The 20,134-nt window shown below is 42.1% G+C and overlaps 1 protein-coding gene across 1 annotated transcript in view; it reads left to right on the forward strand.

The window, feature by feature from the left end:
- The window catches only part of bcas3 (BCAS3 microtubule associated cell migration factor), a 322,912-nt gene extending 307,836 nt beyond the window's left edge, over positions 1 to 15,076 (forward strand). Inside the window, exon 24 of the mRNA XM_088381951.1 lies at positions 1,333 to 15,076. Coding sequence (XP_088238077.1) covers positions 1,333 to 1,348 — 16 coding nt within the window. The 3' untranslated portion in view covers positions 1,349 to 15,076. The remainder of the gene's footprint in view (positions 1 to 1,332) is intronic.
- The last annotated feature ends 5,058 nt before the right edge of the window (positions 15,077 to 20,134 follow it).

Consider the following 20,134-nt stretch of genomic DNA (forward strand, 5'->3'; position numbering starts at 1 on the left):
TTGCCGCAAGTGGCCTACACAGAGAGACCAGCTGGAGTGAATTACACATGTTACATCCAAGGTAGTGGCGGCTCAGTGGCGCACTGGGTAGCACGTCCGCCTCACAGTTAGGAGGGTGCGGGTTCGGTTCCACCTCCGGCCCTCCCTGTGTGGAGTTTGCATGTTCTCCCCGGGCCCGCGTGGGTTTTCTCCGGACACTCCGGTTTCCTCCCACATCCCAAAAACATGCTTGGTAGGCCGATTGAGCACTCCAAATTGTTCCTAGGTGTGAGTGCGAGTGCGGATGGTTGTTTGTCTCTGTGTGCCCTGCGATTGGCTGGCAACCGGTTCAGGGTGTCCCCCGCCTACTGCCCGTTGATGGCTGGGATAGGCTCCAGCACGCCCGCGACCCCCGTGGGGACTAAGCGGTTCAGAAAACGGATGGATGGATAGACATCCAAGGTAACGAGACCCACAAATGCATTAATGACGACTGCTCTCCAGGAGGAAACTGGATGGGAACTTTGGACATCACCGCTGAGTGTCAGGATAAGAGAGCCATTTCAGGTGGTGAGGGCTCTCCGACCAACATGGCTGTACCATCAAACTGAACATACTTCATACAGAATGGCTGGTGGCTTTGTGGTCACAAGGTTTATCCGATGCTGCCCGCCAACTGCACAGGAGTGTGTGCACTAGTGTGGGTGACAGACCACACCTACAGGATACAACATCATCAGCTGACGACAGCACACAACTCTTCTGGACGTCGACGCAGGCAACCTTTGACCCTCATGACCCTGTCTGGGGTGCGAATGTTACAGACGACCATAACGTATGGGACTTTCTGTTGCACATACATACCAGGAGAAAATGACAAACACATCAACGACGCCATGAATTCACTGAAGAACTTACAGCAGGCCATGTCAAAAGACAAAGTCCCTCATCAATGGGATTTCTTTTCATGGCTATTCTCTGGCAACCGGTGGCAACAGTTTGGCAACTGCTGTTGAAATTTGCGACTCCTGGCAACTGCTGTTGAAATTTGTGACTCCTGTGCTTGTTGTGCTGGTGTTGTGCTTGTTTACGACCTGAGTTATCCCATGTTTGAAGTCTGCTGTGTCGAGGGTTGTGTCTTCTACCGTAGCACAAGTACATATACAACTTCTCAGACATGACAGATGTGATGACTGTAATGAGCTGCGAAACGTGGATTGCGTAGATTCTGTTTAGCTGAGCATGTTTTACAGAAACTTGATGATTTGACCATCGAAAATGCCTCGCAAGTGATGGATACAATGATGTACTGTTTCTGTGTTTTTCTTTTTCTTTTTCTTTTTTTATTGATAGCATTCTGGTCGCCTAAGGTAGAGGGACTGTGTGAGACTTTTCCTGCATTGAAACATCTTGCCGCAGGTATTTCACTCACACACTAAACTTGGACAGGAGTATTGAGGGAAACCCTCATCTTCACTGGAAATAATTACTGTAATTGTTTGTTGTTTTTATCATGTATCACCCTTCACGATCCCCAACCCGTCCACTATCATCTCTGTTTTTTATTGGTCTTTTTTATTGTTATTTTTACTATTCTTCTTTCTTTGTTATATTTTCTTGCTTGTATTTGTTGATTCGGGTGACATAATCATATGATAAACAGGAGGGATATGTTAGGGTTGATAGATTAGTTTGATCCTATGCTGTGTTATCCCATGTTTAAAGTCTGCTGTGACGAGGGTTGTGTCTTCTACCGTAGCACAAGTACATATACAACTTCTCAGACATGACGGATGTGATGACTATAATGTGCTGCGAAACGTGGATTGCGTTGATGCTGTTTAGCCGAGCATGTTTTACAGAAACTTAATGATTTAACCATCGAAAATGCCTCGCAAGTGATGGATATAATGATGATCTTTTTTATTAGTATTTTTACTATTTTTCTTTCTTCATTATATTTTCTTGCTTGTATTTGTTGATTGGGGTGACATAATCATATGATAAACAGGAGGGATATGTTAGGGTTGATAGATTAGTTTGATCCTATACTTATGTTGGAATGTAACCCTTAATAAATAACCTAGCTAGATTATTTTTATGCTTATGTTGGAATGTAACCTGTAATAAATAATCTAGCTTGTGTTGTTTTACACAACGTCGTAAAACACCCCCTGATATGCTTAGACCAGAGGTCAGGGGCTTCAACTATATCCTGTCCACTCTCACCCCCACCCTGTTTCTCAATAAAAATGCTCTTGGAAGAGGCCTGAGTGAGACCTCATTCGATCATCGCTGTACGCACAGCGACGAATGACTCTCCATTTGCAAGTGCTTAAAAAGGGCATACTGCCTCCCGTGTGGTTCTTGTAAAAATAAGTTAGAGTGAGCACCACTCTAACACAGAGCACCGTCATTCAATATGTGGATGACATTATTGTCTGTGCATCAGATGTAGAGACGTGTCACAAAGATCCAATCAAATTGTTGCAAATTCTCGCGGAGAAGGGCCAAAAGGTGTCACAGAAAAAACTCCAATACTGCCAGTTGCAGGTTGACTATTTGGGCCAGAAAATATCACGCGGATTGAGACGTATTTCTGATGGCCATTTGGAGGCTATACGGACAGCCCCGAAGCCCAGAACTGTCAGGCGGATGTTGACGTCCCTGGGCATCGCGGGTTATTCAGCCTCCTGGGTGGAAGAATACGCTAAATTAGTGGGGCCTCTGAGGGCCATGATCAAAGACACAGGCAATAATGAACTCCACGCAGTGCTAGATTGGACACAGGATGGCTACATGGTATTTGAAACGATCAAAACAAGATTGCAGGAGGCTCTGGCTTTACCGGATTACTTAAAAATGTTGTGTTATTCACGTCCACCTCGGCAGGGGGTAGGTTTGCGTGTGCAGTCAGTCCTCTGCCAGCCTACAGGGACCGGGTCCGGACCCCAACCTGTGGCCTACTACTCAACATCTTATTCTGAGGTGGAGATGGGACTGCCACCTTGTTATCGAACGATGGTGGGAGACTATTTGATATATGATAAAGCCTCTTCCGTCATGATGGGCTATCCTGTGACCATTCTCACTCATCATAGTCTTCGGACTCTTTTGAATCATGGGAAGTACACCTTGACAGAGTGTACTCAGAGTCTATTACAGGCTTTTGGAGTAAGAGGATGTCACTCTGGCAAGGTGTACTTTTTGCCAACTTCAGATGACGGTGAGCCCCATGATTGCGTACATGAGGCGGAAAAGTTTTCCAGATTGCTGTCCGATTTACAAGCCATCCCCCTGGGGGAGGCAGATCTAGAACTCTGGACGGACGGCTCTTGTTATCGAGTCGGGGAGACTTTGTGCGCGGGCTATGCGGTTATTCAAGCGCACGGAGCAGAATTTGTGACAATTAAGGCCGAAGTTATACCACCGGCATCAGCGCAACTTGCTGAATTGGTGGGGTTAACGGAGGCGTGCTTGCTCGCGGAGGGAAAAAGAGTCACAATCTATACAGACTCAGCATATGCGCATAGTGTGTGCCACTTGTTCGGAGCGGTGTGGAGGAATCGGGGGTTTAAAAAGACCAATGGTTCCCCCATACAACTTCATGCTCAGATATTAAAGCTGCTTGATGCGATGATGAGGCCTAGCGAGACAGCCTTTGCAAAATGTGCTGCCCACAAGTCAGATGCGTCCAGGGTCACACAAGGTAACAGACTGGCAGATGAAGCAGCCAGGGCTATAACAAAGGGTGATCGAACAGAAAAAACCTTGTTGGTCACGCACGAGGTCGACCTTGAGGACAAGGTCACGCTCAGTGATATAACCCTGATGCAAGCGGCAGTTAATCCGATGGACAAACATTTGTGGGTGTTGAGAGGGGCGTGCCAAGACTCAGACGGGGTGTGGAGAAATCACGAGGGTTTGGTGGTGGCCCCGCCAGGTTTGTTAGGACTGCTAATACAAGAGGAACATGGGCTAGCCCATGTGTCAAGGGGGGAGGTGAAGCGAAAAATAACCGCAGAATATGGTTTTTGGGCGCCATATTTGCTCGAACAAATTGATCATGTCATCGGGAAATGTGCAATCTCCTTAAAAAACAATGTGAGGCGAGGGGTAGCTACCCCCACGGGTTACATCCCGACTCCAAACGGCTAAGCTAAGACATCGAAACAAAATTTAGACTTACACAGGTTGGTTGAGTTCAATCACAATTCTTGTTAAGAAATCTTTGTTTTCAGGAAAGTACAATACAGCGCTGGACCTTTCATGCAACCATGCTCAAGAGCAGAAAGTCTCCATTCAGAAAAGGCAACGTTCAAGGTTCTTTGCTCAGCTTATATTCAGTTGCACATGCCGGTGTGGGCCGGGTTTGATGGGTGATGAGTCTTTGGGGTGGGCAAGTTCGCAGGAGAGTTTGGTTCCATGGGAGTGGGTGCTGGTTCGGTGAGAGCTGGTTCCGTGGGGTTGGGTGCTGATTATGGGCGATTCGATGTGTGTGGGGGCTGTTGTTTTCCTTTCCGTCTTTCAGCCTTGACGATCATCCTTGGCTGGATTCTTGGCTGTCTCCCTCTGGCACCTGCTGGTTTTATCCCCAAGTGACCTTCCTGTAAACATTCTCCTCCATTCTTGCACATACACTGTCGCACCTCATCCATTCATCATTCTTTCAATTTTGTCATTTTGTACGGAATTATGTGAGATTTGGCTGTGACATCATCAATTTATTAATGTTCCCTGACTATGCAAAGTTTGTACTCACCACTTAAAGTTAAAGTTAAAAAGTTAAAGTCCCAATGATCATCACACACACATCTGGGTGTGGTGAAATTTGTCCTCTGCATTTGACCCATCACCGTGTGATTTTGATCCATCCCCTGGGGGAGAAGGGAGCAGTGAGCAGCAGTGGTGCTGCGCTCGGGAATCATTTGGTGATCTAACCCCCCAATTCCAACCCTTAAAGCTGAGTGGCAAGCAGGGAGGTAATGGTTCCCATTTTTATAGTCTTTGGTATGACCCAAATGGGGTTTGAACCCACAACCTTTCAGTCTCAGGGCGGACACTCTACCACTGGGCCACTGAGCTGGTTTTTGAGCATGTTTTTGTTTGTTTGTTCTTTTGATACTCCATGTTCTTGCTTATGTCATCATATTTTTAGTTTAATCATGCTTCCAACCATATATTTTCTTTGTTAGGCAAAATATTTCCCTCTGTCCAGAACGTTCATTAGTAATCGAAAACTGGCGTCTCGCATTAGTCAAAACATAAGATATAATCAAGAACTGAACATTTTTAGACGACTTTGGCAGTGTCCGCCATTTAGAAAATCATCAGGCATGCATTAAACAGTTCCTTAAGGGTCATTAAGCTATTCAGGCAATATATCAAAAAACATTTGTTATTTCAAAGTGCTCAGAAATAAATATCAGATCATAAAGTTATAAAAACCTTTGTCATTACCCCCTATCAAAAATGTCTAGTTGTGTCTGCTTTATTGATTTGGTATGTAGGTATAATTATATGCTTAAAGTGTTTCTTTGATTGATTTAATATGTGAATATACTTGTCTGCTTATGTACTTTATTCAATGAGGTTTGACCATATCTGTTTTCGTAGCTAGGCAGGACTTTTTGTATTTTGAACCCATTCCTTCAACAAAATAAACAGCACAATAAGTGGGTTATTAGTCAGCGACATAAGTGACCATTTGCCAGTTTTTATGGTTTTTGATGACAACTATAAAATTACTCAAACGGCTAAAAACATGAACACAGAAGAATTTAAAGAGAAGAAACAATAAACGCATTTAAAAATGGGTTAATGTCACAAAACTGGGATACTATATACAATGAAAATAACATTAACTGTGCATATGAGGAATTCTTAAAAAATGTCAAAAGGTTATATGACAAATACTGTCCTGTAAAAATAAGTAATAGGAAACTAAATTATGTAGATCGTACCTGGATCACAAAGGGCTTACAAAATGCCTGTAAAATGAAAAATACACTTTACAGAGCATTTACAAGACAGAGAACTAAAGAGTCAGAAAATAAATACAAACAATATAAGAACAAACTGACTAATATTAAAAGAGCTGCTAGGAAAGATTACTATAGTAAAATATTAAATGATAATAAAAATAACACCAAAGAAATATGGAATATAATAAATACTGTAATAAAAAAATGGCTCTAAAAATAAATTATCCTAAATATTTTATGATCAATAACACTGAGAAGCATGATATGCAAGAAGTGGCTAACACCTTTAATAAATTCTTTGTAAGTGTGGGACCTGATCTGGCCAAACAAATCCCAGATTCAGTAACATCTGAGCAGCAGTGTAATAGTTTAATAGACAGGAATCTGAGTCCAATGTTCCTTACTGCAGTGGATGAGAAAGAAATTATAAAGACGGTTTCCCAACGCACAAACAAGACCTCTAAAGACTGTGATGACATTGATATGACTGTTGTAAAACGAGTGATTGAAGGGATTTCTAAACCATTAACATACATCTGTAACCTATCATTTCAGACCGGTATATTTCCAGATAAAATGAAAATAGCAAAAATCATACCTTTGTATAAAACTAGGAACGAACACCACTTCACAAACTACAGACCTGTATCATTTCTATCGCAATTCTCTAAATTACTGGAAAAACTTTTCGCTAACCGACTGGACACTGAAAGTCAATATGGATTAAGATCCAACAGAGCAACATCACTGGCACTAATTGACTCAGTGGAGGAAATTACTAACGCAATAGACCTAAAACAATATACAGTTGGGATATTCATAGATCTATGAAAGGCATTTGACACAATAAATCATGAAATACTATTCAATAAACTACATCGGTATTGCATCAGGGGGAAACCATTAGAGTGGATCAAGAGCTATTTAACAAAAAGGAAGCCGTTTGTGAAGTTGGGTGAAAATTGTTCAACGTGTTTGAACACTACCTGTGGCGTCCCTCAGGGGTCAGTGTTGGGCCCTAAACTTTTCATATTATATATAAATGATATATGCAAGGTATCACATATTTTGAAGATGTTTTTGTTTTGCAGATGACACAAATATTTTTTGCTCTGGCAGTGATTTACACACCTTAACAAGATTAATAAATAATCAATTAAGCAAATTAAAGATATGGTTGGACAGCAATAACTTATCCTTAAACCTAAGCAAAACAAGAGCAATACTTTTCAGTAATCACAGAACTAATTTGAGAAGAACCGTTTGAAGTCAGCCCACACTTTTGCTCGAGATCAACTGCAGAAAGCTGGCCTTAGACAGAAGAGGAACTACGACATGCGGGCCAGAGGAAGAGACTTCATGGCTGGAGAGCTGGTGTGGGTGTACAGTCCAAGAAGGAAAAAGGGCAGGTGCCCTAAATTAGACAGCCACTGGGTGGGGCCGTGTGAGGTGCTAGAAAGACTACAGGAGGTGGTATACAGGCTATAGCTGCCCCCTAGTGGCAGGCCGGTGGCTCTTCATAGGGACCGCCTGGCCCCATATAAAGGTGATGCTCGTCCGCAGTGGCACACAGGATCCCGGACTCAGGCCCGGCGCGGCACAACTCTCACATCCTCAAGACGGACTACTGTTCCCCCTCTCTCCCCTGAACAGGCCATTGTTCCTGTAGACTCATCGCCTGGTTCCACACAGGCTGTTCTGAGTCAGCTACCCTCAGACCGCCTTTGGTGACAGAGAAGGCCACCGGGTCACCTTGCTGATATTGTTTGTGACACCTCGGGATGAGGTTTTTGAGATAGGGGAGAGCAGTGTAGCAACTTGTGTGTATAATTACTGTTGGGTAGTCCGATTGCCTTGGGAGGCCGTGAAGGCAGCAAGGGGAGGGGAGCGTGTGGGAGGGACTTTGATGTCTCCGAGCGCGGATGTGAAAACTCCTGTTTTTTGGCGTTGAATAATGAGCCAGTTATGAGCCACAACGTGCCTGGTTCATTGAAATGCTACACTATGTATGAATGTTTGCATGTACAAATCGGATTCGGTTGAAGTTGGGAAATTGTGTAAAATGTAAATAAAAACAAAATACAACAATTTGAAAATCCTTCTCAACCCATATTCAATTGAGTACACTACAAAGACAACATATTTAATGTTCAAACTTAACTTACTGTTTTTTTGCCAAATAATAATTAACTTAGAATTTCATGGCTGCAACACGTCCAGTAGAAGTTGGGAAAGGTGGCAAAAAATACTGAGAAAGCTGAGAAAAGCTCATTAAACACCTATTTGGAACATCCCACATGTGATCAAACTAATTGGGAACAGGTGGGTACCATGATTGGGAATAAAAGGAGCCTCCCCAAACATGCTCAGTCATTCACAACCAAGGATGGGGCGAGGTTCACCACTTCTAGCTCTTGCATTGGAGTCCACTGTGGAGCCAGAGGGGCGGCAATTGCCAACCCCGTAAAACCTTTGCCAACCCTCGGTGCTACGCCGCCGAAGATCTAGATCCATACAGTATTGCGCTGCCGGAGCATTTCCGAAGAAAACTACCGCATTGGCCCGCATATAAGACAACCCTGAACTCGCTACCCCCTTCTGCGTAGCGTGCGACACTGTTGCGCTATTTTCTGGAATGTCTGCTGTACGCGCACTTGCTCCTTTTTTTGCTCCTCTTATTTATTTACTTATTTATTTATTTATTTATTTATTTATTTATTTATTTATTGTGGAATTTATTCATTATTTATTCAGCACGCTGTTGTTATGCTTGTTTACTTGTTTGTCTGTTGTGGGCCATGTCTTGTCACCGTGGGATAGGGGGGAACGAAATTTCGGTTTCTTTGTGTCTTTGGCATGTGGAGAAATTGACAATAAAGCTGACTTTGACTTTGATAAGACGGCGCCCTCTTTCTCAAGACTCAAGTTTGAAAAAAGACTTTTTGAACACAAAATTAAATTTTATACAGAAAATAATTACAGTACATCTGAAACAAATGATTATAACAATATATTTGAGAGTAATGCAAAAAATGTCTATCACATCTTAATAGCTGAACATTTGAATGAATGAATGAATCTTTATTTCGAACATGATTTAAAGAATAAAAACAATAAAAAACAAACAACAAAAAACAAACAATATATACCACTGTTCAAAAAGGAGTAGGAAGAAGCCTAGGTTTATCATGTCCTACCCCTATCCAACACTTAGTTCCAAGTGAGAACATTAAAACTACAAAAGAACAAAAGAAAAACAACAAAAACATTTTATAATCCAAAAATTTAACAGGAGTCACCTTAATTTTCCTGTTTTTGGTAATTTGCAAATATCATTCCTTTATACATTTTTTTAAATAGAACTATATTTCTGCTTTCCTTCGTTTTATCTTCTAGTCCATTCCACACAGTTACTCCATAGGATGATATGCACCTACTCCTGAGATTGGTGCGAGCATACCCCTTATCAAAGTTACCTTTTCCTCTCAAATTATATCCCTTATCTTTTTCAATAAATAATTTTTGAATGTTCCCTGGGAGTTTTTGAGTCTTTGCTCGATACATTATCTGTGCCAGTCTAAATTTGAATAAATACATTAGCTTTAAAGCGTTTGATTTTAAAAACAAATTATTTGTATGATCTCAAAATCCAACCTTGTGTACTATTCTCAGCTTTTTTCTGTATTATAATTAATGGTTTTATATTTAATGTTTATCTATGCATTTCCCCATATCTCCACACAGTAAGTCAAATATGGTAAAACAAGACAACAATACAGAGCATACAACATTCTCTGCTCCAGAATATGTTTTGCACTGCATAGTACTGCAATACTCCTTGCTACTTTGGTTCTAACGTATCTTATATGAGGTTTCCAACAGAATTCATTGTCTAATATTACCGTATTTTTCGGACTATAAGTCGCGTTTTTTTTCCCCATAGTTTGGGTGGGGGGGACATAATTATATTGAGGAGCGACTTATATGTGAATTTTTTCATAAATTTTCAAAATAAAAAAAGTGAAACCGCGATAAATGAACCGCGATGTAGCAAGGGAATATAAAGATGCGCTTATTTTAGCAAAAACTCGTTATTTTTCGCAAGTCATTAATCTTAATAAAAACAATCCTAAATCCCTATTTAATACAGTGGCAAAGCTAACTCTGCGCCAGACGACCCCCGTAGCTCCTTCCACTCAGCTGACGAGTTTATGAAATTTTTTGCTCAAAAGATTGAGTCCATTAGGGACGAGATCAAGAATACCATTCCAATCGCTCCGCCGGTTACTAGCGCTGGGGATCATGCAATAACCCTCTCAAATTTTAAAAGCGTGTCCCTTGAAATGCTTACAAAATTGGTTAGTACGGCTAAACAAACAACACGTTTACTCGACCCGCTTCCAGCCAAACTACTTAAAGAATTATTTCCAATTTTAGGACCGTCTGTCTTAAATATAATCAATCTGTCTGTTTCCTCTGGGATAGTGCCAACAGCCTTTAAAACCGCTATTATTAAACCGCTACTTAAGCGAGCAAATCTTGACCCGGACTGTCTCAGTAATTATAGGCCAGTTTAAAACCTCCCATTCATAGCAAAACTTCTCGAAAAAGTAGTAGCGCAGCAGCTTATTGATTACATGGTCGCTAATAATCGATATGACTCTTTTCAGTCTGGTTTTAGAGCTAATCATTCTACAGAGACAGCACTTGCTAAAGTGACTAATGATCTCCTCATAGCTATGGATTCAAATACGTCGTCTGTATTGTTACTACTCGATCTTAGTGCTGCCTTTGACACTGTAGACTTCGATATTTTATTAGGGCGTCTTAAAAGTTGTGTTGGTATCTCAGGGTCAGCACTAAGCTGGTTCAATTCCTATCTATCAGACAGGACGCACCGAGTGGTCCATGGCAATACGTCCTCTGAGCTTTATAATGTTACGTGTGGTGTCCCACAGGGATCGGTACTCGGACCGATTTTATTTAATATTTATATGATTCCGCTTGGGGACATAATACGTAAATATAATATTAGCTTTCAATGCTATGCGGATGACACCCAATTATATATGCCGTTATCGATGACAGATCCGCGGGACTGTTGTAATCTCGAGGCGTGCCTTGCGGAGATCAAGCAATGGATGTCTCTCAACTTCCTTCGTCTTAACCCAGATAAAACTGAGATGTTGATAATTGGTCCTACTCGTTATCAACACTTATTAAAGGAAACCACTATAACTATAGATAACCGTACTATCACTCAGAGTGAGACGGTAACTAATCTCGGGGTAATATTTGACCAAACGCTCTCCTTTCAAAAACACATTAAGAATATAACCAGGATTGCGTTTTTTCACCTTCGTAATATTGCTAAGATTCGTCCTATCCTCTCGACCGGGGATGCGGAAACTATTATACATGCGTTCGTCACGTCGCGCCTGGACTACTGTAATGTATTATTCTCTGGTCTTCCTAACTCCAGTATCAAAAGTCTACAGTTAGTGCAAAATGCCGCTGCGAGGCTGCTCTCACGGTCAAGAAAATTTGATCACATTACCCCAATATTAGCCAAATTACATTGGCTCCCAGTCCATTTAAGATGTGACTTCAAGGTTCTTCTACTAACCTATAAATCACTGCATGGCTTAGCGCTTTCATATCTCGTCGAGCTAGTCGTTCCTTATGTTCCGTCTCGTAACCTTCGTTCGCAAAACGCTAGTCTTTTAGTTACACCGAGGGCCAAGAAAATGTCTGCAGGGTCTAGAGCATTCTCTATTCGGGCTCCAGAGCTTTGGAATGCCCTACCAATGGATATTAGAACTACTACCTCAGTAGAAACATTTAAGACACGTTTAAAGACACATTTCTATGAGATGGCCTTTAACTAACTTGTAGTGGCCGATTTGGCCGGAGTTTGTTTTGTTCTCTCTGCCCACCCCCTCCCCGGCTGGGAAGGGGGTTAGGTGGCTCAAAAGCTGATAGCGGCTAGCTGGATTCTCGGGGACCAATTCAAGATGAAGAAACTGCAGCTCAACCCCCTTGAAGACACTGCCAGGACAGTCGCGGGCACCTCCGACATCCATTTTTTTCATTGATTTTCATATTATGTATTACTTGTGCCCTCTCTGCATCCATTACAACCTGGTGATCCTGAAAGGGGGATCCTTCCATCTGTGGTCCCTTCTCAAGGTTTCTCATTTTCCCCTGGCAGGGGTTTTTTGAGTTTTTCCTTGCCCTTTTGGGAGCTTAAGATCAGGGGATGCTTTGAGAATAATTGTCAATTTTGGCTATGTGAAGCCCTTTGAGACTGTTTGTGATTTAGGGCTATACAAATAAACTTGACTGACTTAAGGGATTATTGTAATTTGAATTTCAAGTGACGTCAGCAGCGCGGCGCGGCGTTGTTTACACAAAGGACAAACATTCGATCACGAGATGACGAAGATGACGAAGGGCCCCACGTACTACCGGGATCATTAGCGGCTTTGTTTGTAAGTGACACGGAGGACGAAGAGTTTGAAGGATTTAATGATTTGGAGTGACACGGAAGGTTTGAAAAACGATTATGGCTTTTACGCACGCCCGGTCCTACTCTACGGAGCTCTCGTTCACCTCCGTGGATGGAAATTGGGGGCCGGCGCTCGGCCGGGTGGCTGTCCGGGGACGGTGGATGGGGCTCGGACATGGCTTTTACGCACGCCTGGTCCTACTCTATGGAGCTCTCTTTCACCTCCGTGGATTGAAGTCGGGGACCGGTGCTCAGCCGGGTGGCTGTCGGGGACGGTGGATGTGGCTCGGACATGGCTTTTACGAACGCCCGATCCTATTCTATGGAGCTCTCTTCCACCTCCATGGCTGGAAGTGCCACCTGGTATGGAAGTCCATGCCGCCACATGCCTGGAATTTGACGCCGGTGCTTGGGGCTGTGTGGCGGTGAACTATTTATGTTATAGTTATTTGATATATTTTATTTCGTGTGGCAACTTGTATATGTTTTTATCGTTACAGTTCAGTAGTTGTTGGCTCGTTGAACTCTTGTTTTGTTAAATAAAGAGCCGTTTACCAAACCCACGTCTTTCCTTGTACTTTGTTAACGCTACAATATAGTTATATACCAGATCTGTGGAATAACGACGAGGCTGACGTCAGGGCGCAATTAAGGCGTTGTTGACAAAGGACGAGGAATTTGATCGAGGGATTTAATGATTTGGAGTGACACAGATGGTTTGATAATATTATTGCTTATATAATACTTATTTGATATATAATTTGTATATCGTTATATGGGCCTGTGGAATATTTTGTAGTGCAAGCGCTGTCAGCGGCGCGCACCCATTGTTGACATAAAGGACGATTGATGGATTTAATGAGTTGGAGTGACACAGATGGTTTTATAAACGTGTTATTTATGTAATAGTTATTTGAATAACTCTGACTGTCAGTCAGGCCCGTTTTCAGCTCTTCATTTGTGTTTATGTCACGTTAGCATACCTATCGTTTAGCCTGTTGTTGCTCGTTCATGTCTGTTCTTGGTGTTGGATTTTGTCGAATACATTTCCCCCAAAATGCGTCTTATACTCCGGAGCGACTCATTTATATATTTTTTCACGTTATTGTGCATTTTATGGCTAATGCGACCTATATTCCGGAGCGAGTTTTAGTCCGAAAAATACGGTACATGGTTTAAGCAGTTTTAAATAAATTGCTGATTTTAAAAGTAAGTGGATTCTGTTGTTTTGTTGTTTATTACCGTGGTACCGAATTAGTATGGAGAATCGTGGTAAAACACAGGTATTGGTACCGACTACTGAAATTCTGGTGTTGTGACACCTAAAAATTTGATCTCAATATTGACATTATCTATTGTTACTTGAACCTGTGTATCTATTTTACGGTTTCCAAATACCATCAGTTTGGTTTTGTCTACATTCAATGATAATTTATTAATGTCAAACCATATTTTTAGTTTGGACAATTCAGTTGTAATGGTCTCCAATAGTATCTTTAAGTTATTACCAAAACAGAGGATGTTGGTGTCGTCCACAAAAATAATAATTTAAAGATAGTTGACACCTTACAAATATCATTTATGTACAGAATAAATAATATGGGGCCCAACAATGACCCCTGTGGGACTCCACAGGTAATGTTTAGGCATGATGATATCTGATTACCCATCTTAACAAACTGTTGTCTGTTAGTAATGTAACTTTTTAACCAGCTCAATACTACACCTCTCATCCCATATCATTCCATTTTATACAATAATATGTTATGGTCAATGGTATCAAAAGCTTTTTTCAAATCAATAAATACTCCTTCCGCATATTCCTTATTGTCAATACAGTTAGTTATTTCTTCCATCAAATCCATTAGTGCCATAGTTGTTGATGTTCTAAATCCATATTGGCTGTCAGTTAACAAGTTGTGTATCTCAGTGAAGCTATCCAGTCTCACAATGAAAAGCTTCTCCAAGATTTTAGAGAATTGACAAAAAACCCGCCACCGCCCGGGCAAATGACCGGTGTTTAATCGCAAGTCCGGTGACAATTATGTCATTCATTCTTGTGTATTGCTCGAGATCCGACACTCGATTTTCCAAATGTGCAATTGTTTTCTTCTTCTCATAGAGAAGGAGTCATAGCGCCATATTGTCATAAGGAGTCATATTGTAGTCGTAGCGTTCTAACTTCTTCAACCAAGTTGAGAATTTTTTTTTGCTCCAGTCTGATGGCCTCCATCTCCGCAGTCAGAAAATCGAGCGCTTTCTTAAGCTTTTTTTCTACTTTCGTCTGCATGGTAAAAAGGTGGTAAAAAGAGAGTCCAACAGAGTTTCAACACCGGCTCAGAGGCGCCGTGATGGAAAATACTGTTCGAAGCGTATTTTCCTTTCACTCTTGAGATCCTTGGTTTTGTTAATCCCTCTCCACGTTTGTTTCTTTGGCTCTTGAAATGTACTGCATGGCGAGCTTTAGCTGTGTGGCGAGCTTTAGCTGCGTGGCGAGCGTTAGCTGCTGCGTGGCGAGCATTAGCTGCTGCGTGTTCTTTAGTTTAAACATCTAAACTAAAGTGCATTTGTAAATGAATGGCTTCTGGTTTTTGAAATGTAAATAAACCAATCTACTGTGATAAAACAACAAAATTGCAATAACTGCATTAACCATCAAAGTAAAGTCTAACTAACTTTAGTCTTGAAACAAATCTGAATAAGGAAAAATATTGCAATAAAATAATGCAAACTGCTACCGCTATTTTTATTTTTCTTCTTTGTGACAGGTGTTCGCTTTGGCCTGGGGAGTTAAGTTCAGCATTCACTTTGAAGATATCTGGCGCCATTTCGCATTGTGAATGGGTATAATGTAATGTAAGACGACCCCCACTTTTACAGTCTTATTTCAATGCAATAAACACCGTCTTATATTCGGGCCAATACGGTGATCTCCCAGTACACGTGAATTTAGCACACTTGCTGCACTCTGGCTGTTCATTGGATGAGCTGACGCATGCTGCAAGACAAAGGGAGAATGGACAGATACACAAACAGCGTATGTCTTAAAATGGTAAATTAAATTTAACTAGGGCGGCTCGGTGGTGCACTGGTTAGCACGTCTGCCTCACAGTTAGGAAAGTGAGTTGATGCGCATGTCAGCAGAGCGAATGTGTCCGTCAGCACTCGAGTGGACCTGAGTGACATGGCCCACTGACCACAAAGCTCGTGGTAGTTGGGGATCCACCAGCATTACAACAGTGCCTTCTGTGAGGTCTGCTCTGGTGGAGTGCCACTTCTGATGTTTCTGTAGGCTTGGGAGGTAGTTCCGTAGGAAGCTGGACCAGAAGTTAGGAGTGTCTCCAGTCATGACACCTTAGTAGGTCAGTCTCTGGATATACAATCTGGGGCAGCGATCCGTCCGGCCACCCCATCAACAGGACGTTGGGTGTCACGGAGTCGAAGTCGTCGATGCTGGAGGAGACGTATCCTGATGGCTTCAAATTGAATATCCCTTCCACGTCAAGCAGCACAGTCCTTAGTACTTCCTCTGGGACTGGCTCTTACAGTAATACGGTGTAGAATAGTGAAACACTTACAGACATTGCTCTGGCGAATAGGGAGAAAGAACCGATCGATGCCTGATGGGCCTTATATATATCGGCAGCTGCAATCAATGCCGCTAATTACTTCCTGCTTCCATGATGCCGCGGGCCTGGGTTACCATGGATACAAAATAAAAATTATGGCGCTACACACATTGACAAGGAACATAACATTTACGGTTTGTGTCTAAGTGAGTATTTGTGAAGCCATAAAAAATATTTCTAAAAGTCAGTACAACAAAGTGTTTCAAAAATACAATAAAGTGTAAGAATAAAATGATAAAAGTCTTGAGCGGATATCGTAAAAATATTGACGCTACATCGCGGATTTTTGCGGGGGGTCTTGGAGCCAATCATCAGTAATAAACAAGATATCACTATACCGTTTCTACTTCGCAGATCTTCGTTTATTGCAGGTGGTTCTGGAACGCATCTCCCACAATAAACAAGGGATTACTGTACAGTAAACCCTTGTTTGTCACGGGTAATTGGTTCCAAGACCACTGGCGATAGTTAAAAATCCGTGAAGTAGTGTCAACCTCTCGTTTTTAACATACATACTGTCAAACGCACCTCTTCCAATAAGGTGTCCCCGGCTTCCCGGTAACGGGTTTGTCTTAGCCGGGTTCGGAGATTCGTCCGTAATCTAACCACCCGAGTTAAATTAACTCCACCGGAATCAATCTCATTTCTGTACGACGCCAATCCCTCTCAAGTCACCCGAAGCTCGAGCCGAGTAACTCAATTCGAGGCAAGACTTCGAAGTGACCGCATCGTATTGATGGCTCCCCGCTACTGTTTGAAGTTCTTATTATGTTACGGATATTTTTAGATGTCTTTGTTAAGACCTCAGGGATTCGTTTGTATAGCGCACCCAAGCACTAGTTTTGCCGAAGTAAATGTTGATATGGGTCCGTTCTACTTGGTCGCTCAAGCAGCGAGCCGACCAACTTGTTTATTCGAAAGAGAATGGAATTAATAAAACTGTGACAATAATAGATCTAGCACTTAAATGTCGGAGTGCTTCACCCCACTTGATTGGTTTAAAAAAAAATAATAATAACTTTCTTGAAACGAATAAAAATGTCTTACTCTATTTAGATTTGCCCAGTAATTAATTTGGAAGGCAAGTCGATTTTTCGATCGTGCCCTGTTTAACTTTTGACGCGGCCCGACAAAAGGGGAATCGGGCCTGCGCCCTTCAAATAATTGAATTACTTTCAGTTCTACACAAAACCAATAATCCGATTTAAACACTTCCGTTAATTTATTCAGACGAAGCAAACTTTCAAACGGATTGAAATTCACTCGTGTCTCAAATAACTACGAAAGTTATTTAACTCTCTAACATGTTCGGAGTTACTTTTTACGCGGCCCGTCAAAAGGGGAAAGGGGCCTGCGCCCTTCAAATAATTAAATTACTTTCAGTTCTACACCAAACCAATAATTCGATTTAAACACTTCCGTTAATTTATTCAGACGAAGCAAACTTTCAAACGGATTGAAATTCACTCGTGTCTCAAATAACTACGAAAGTTATTTAATTCTCTAAAATTGTCTGATGTTACTTTTATTTATTACGGTCCTACGTTATACCATAATAACCCCCCGCACATTAATCAAATTGTCAAATCAACCCCTAACCATCGATTGCACATTCAGTACAAATCAGCGCACAACGAAGTAGATAATATACAAAACACATTTATTGAAGAAACATGAAATAGAATTACAAATCTCAATTACTCCAGAAACCGAACAATTTCACTCACTGATACCCGTGTTAATAAAATCATTCAATCCCAGAATAATTCGATTGCAAAACACAGTTCATGAAAGAGGGAAAAAGTAGATACCAGCTGCGTGCTATTTTTGGTGGAAGCAAAGTCGAGTGATCAATTCGATCTTACTTCTAAAATCCAAATTAGAGAAACAGGCTGGCCTCGAGGGGACCGGCGACCCGATGGCTATTCCCCTCCTTTGCTAAAATACAGAAAAGTCGTTCCTTTCACCTAGTTTCTCCTGCAAAGTTGTCCAGTCCAATTTTTTGGAGTAAATCCAAGTTAATTTCAGACCAGCAATCCTGCGTCTCGCACAGAGATCCCGGGACTCTGGAAAAAATCTTGAAACTCCCTCGGGCTTCTTCACGTATGAGCGCTCTTTGGGGGAAAAAGCCCCGTAGCTGCCCCTGCGGGACTTTTTATAGACTTGTCTGGTACCTATATCCTCTCTATAGGGTAAGACCGCCTAGTTTCCCACGCTCTTATAGGATTTGGTCAGTTTTTTTTTTTTCCCACGTCCCTATAGGGGTAAGACCTGGTCAGTTTTCTCACGCTGTACACCTGCTGCCTTTCAGCAGCTGTTTCCGCCCTGACCACGCAGTACTTTCCACCAAATGTACAGCTAGCCCCTGGTAAAACCTTTCACTTCCTCTTTTGTTCACTTCCTGTTTCATGAGAATAACTTTTTAAAGTTACGCTTCAATTAACTCTGAAATAAAAATCCAAACCTTTGATCTACTTCTTTAAATAATTTATGTCACGCCACTATTCTCATAGTGACGGGTCCCTTGATCGAATTGACTAACAATATTGCTTTAAGCTGTTACAGAATACGTTTTTAGCCAAGCAAAGAAATCAAAAAGTAAAAATCACATTTGTGCGTCCATGCATGACTCACAATCCGACACCGTGTTCCTGTTTTATTTCTATTTTAACTTGCTTAGCTTATTTTGGCCCCTTTTTTGGTCTCATGTTTCGGTTTGGCGCCATCTTTTGGAAAAATTTGGAATTTCAGCTCTGCCAATTTATTCCTGTGAACAATCCATATTTTACCATTTGCATCATCTCTTCCCTCCATGTTACATGACAATATGTTTTTTGTGTATTAATAAATGTAGTATATCAAACCATATAAGTGCATATGTTATCATTAGAACATTAACTAATAGTTTCAAACATGTAAATACTATATTAATAGTATAAATGACATACAGAAAATAATGTGCAAATAATATAAATATAAATATGATACGTGTGTGTGTTGTGTGTGTAACATATGTAGATGTAGCTAAAGTATACATGCTGTAAATATGTTGTAGAACACTTATTATTATAACAACTTTTTTATAACAAGGCAGAAGAGTACATACTGTAAATATGTTTTTAGGACTCGTATTATTCCATCCATCCATCCATCCATCCATCCATCCATCCATCCATCCATCCATCCATCCATCCATCCATCCATCCATTTTCTTCCGCTTATCCAGGGTCGGGTAGTGGGGGCAGCAGCTTTAGGATGGACTCCCAGACTTTCCTCTCCCCAGCCACTTCATCCAGCTCATCCCGGGGGATCCCAAGGTGTTCCCAGAACAGCCAAGAGACATAGTCTCTCCAGCGCGTCCTGGGTCGTCCACGGGGTCTCCTACTGGTTGGACATGCCCGGAAACCTCCCCAGGGAGGCATCCAGGAGGCATCCTGATGAGATGCCCGAGCCACCTCATCTGGCTCCTCTCAATGTGGAGGAGCTGCGGCTCTACTCCGAGCCTCTCCCAGTTTCTCACCTTATCTCTAAGGGAGAGCCCGGACATCCTGCGGAGGAAACTCATTTCGGCCGCTTGTATCCGGGATCTCGTTCTTTCGGTCACGACCCATAGCTCGTGACCATAAATGAGGGTAGGAGCGTAGATCGACCGGTAAATTGAGAGCTTTGCCTTTTGGCTCAGCTCTCTCTTTACCACGACGGACCGGTACAGCGTCCGCATTACTGCCGACGCTGCACCGATCCGCCTGTCAATCTCGCGCTCCATCCTGCCATCACTGGTGAACAAGACCCCAAGATACTTGAACTCCTTCACTTGGGGCAGGATCTCATCCCTGATCTGGAGGGGGCATTCCACCCTTTTCCGACCAAGGACCATGGACTTGGATTTGGAGGTGCTGACCCTCATCCCGACCACTTTACACTCGGCTGCGAACCGCTTCAGTCAGAGCTGGAGATCACGGCTTGAAGAAGCCAACAGCACCACATCGTCTGCAGAAAGCAGTGACGCGATGCTGAGGTTCCCAAACCAGACA

The sequence above is a fragment of the Syngnathus floridae genome, chromosome 7, assembly GCF_059516105.1.
Source record: "Syngnathus floridae isolate MCC-2025c chromosome 7, RoL_Sflo_1.0, whole genome shotgun sequence".
NCBI classification, from domain to species: Eukaryota; Metazoa; Chordata; class Actinopteri; order Syngnathiformes; family Syngnathidae; genus Syngnathus; species Syngnathus floridae.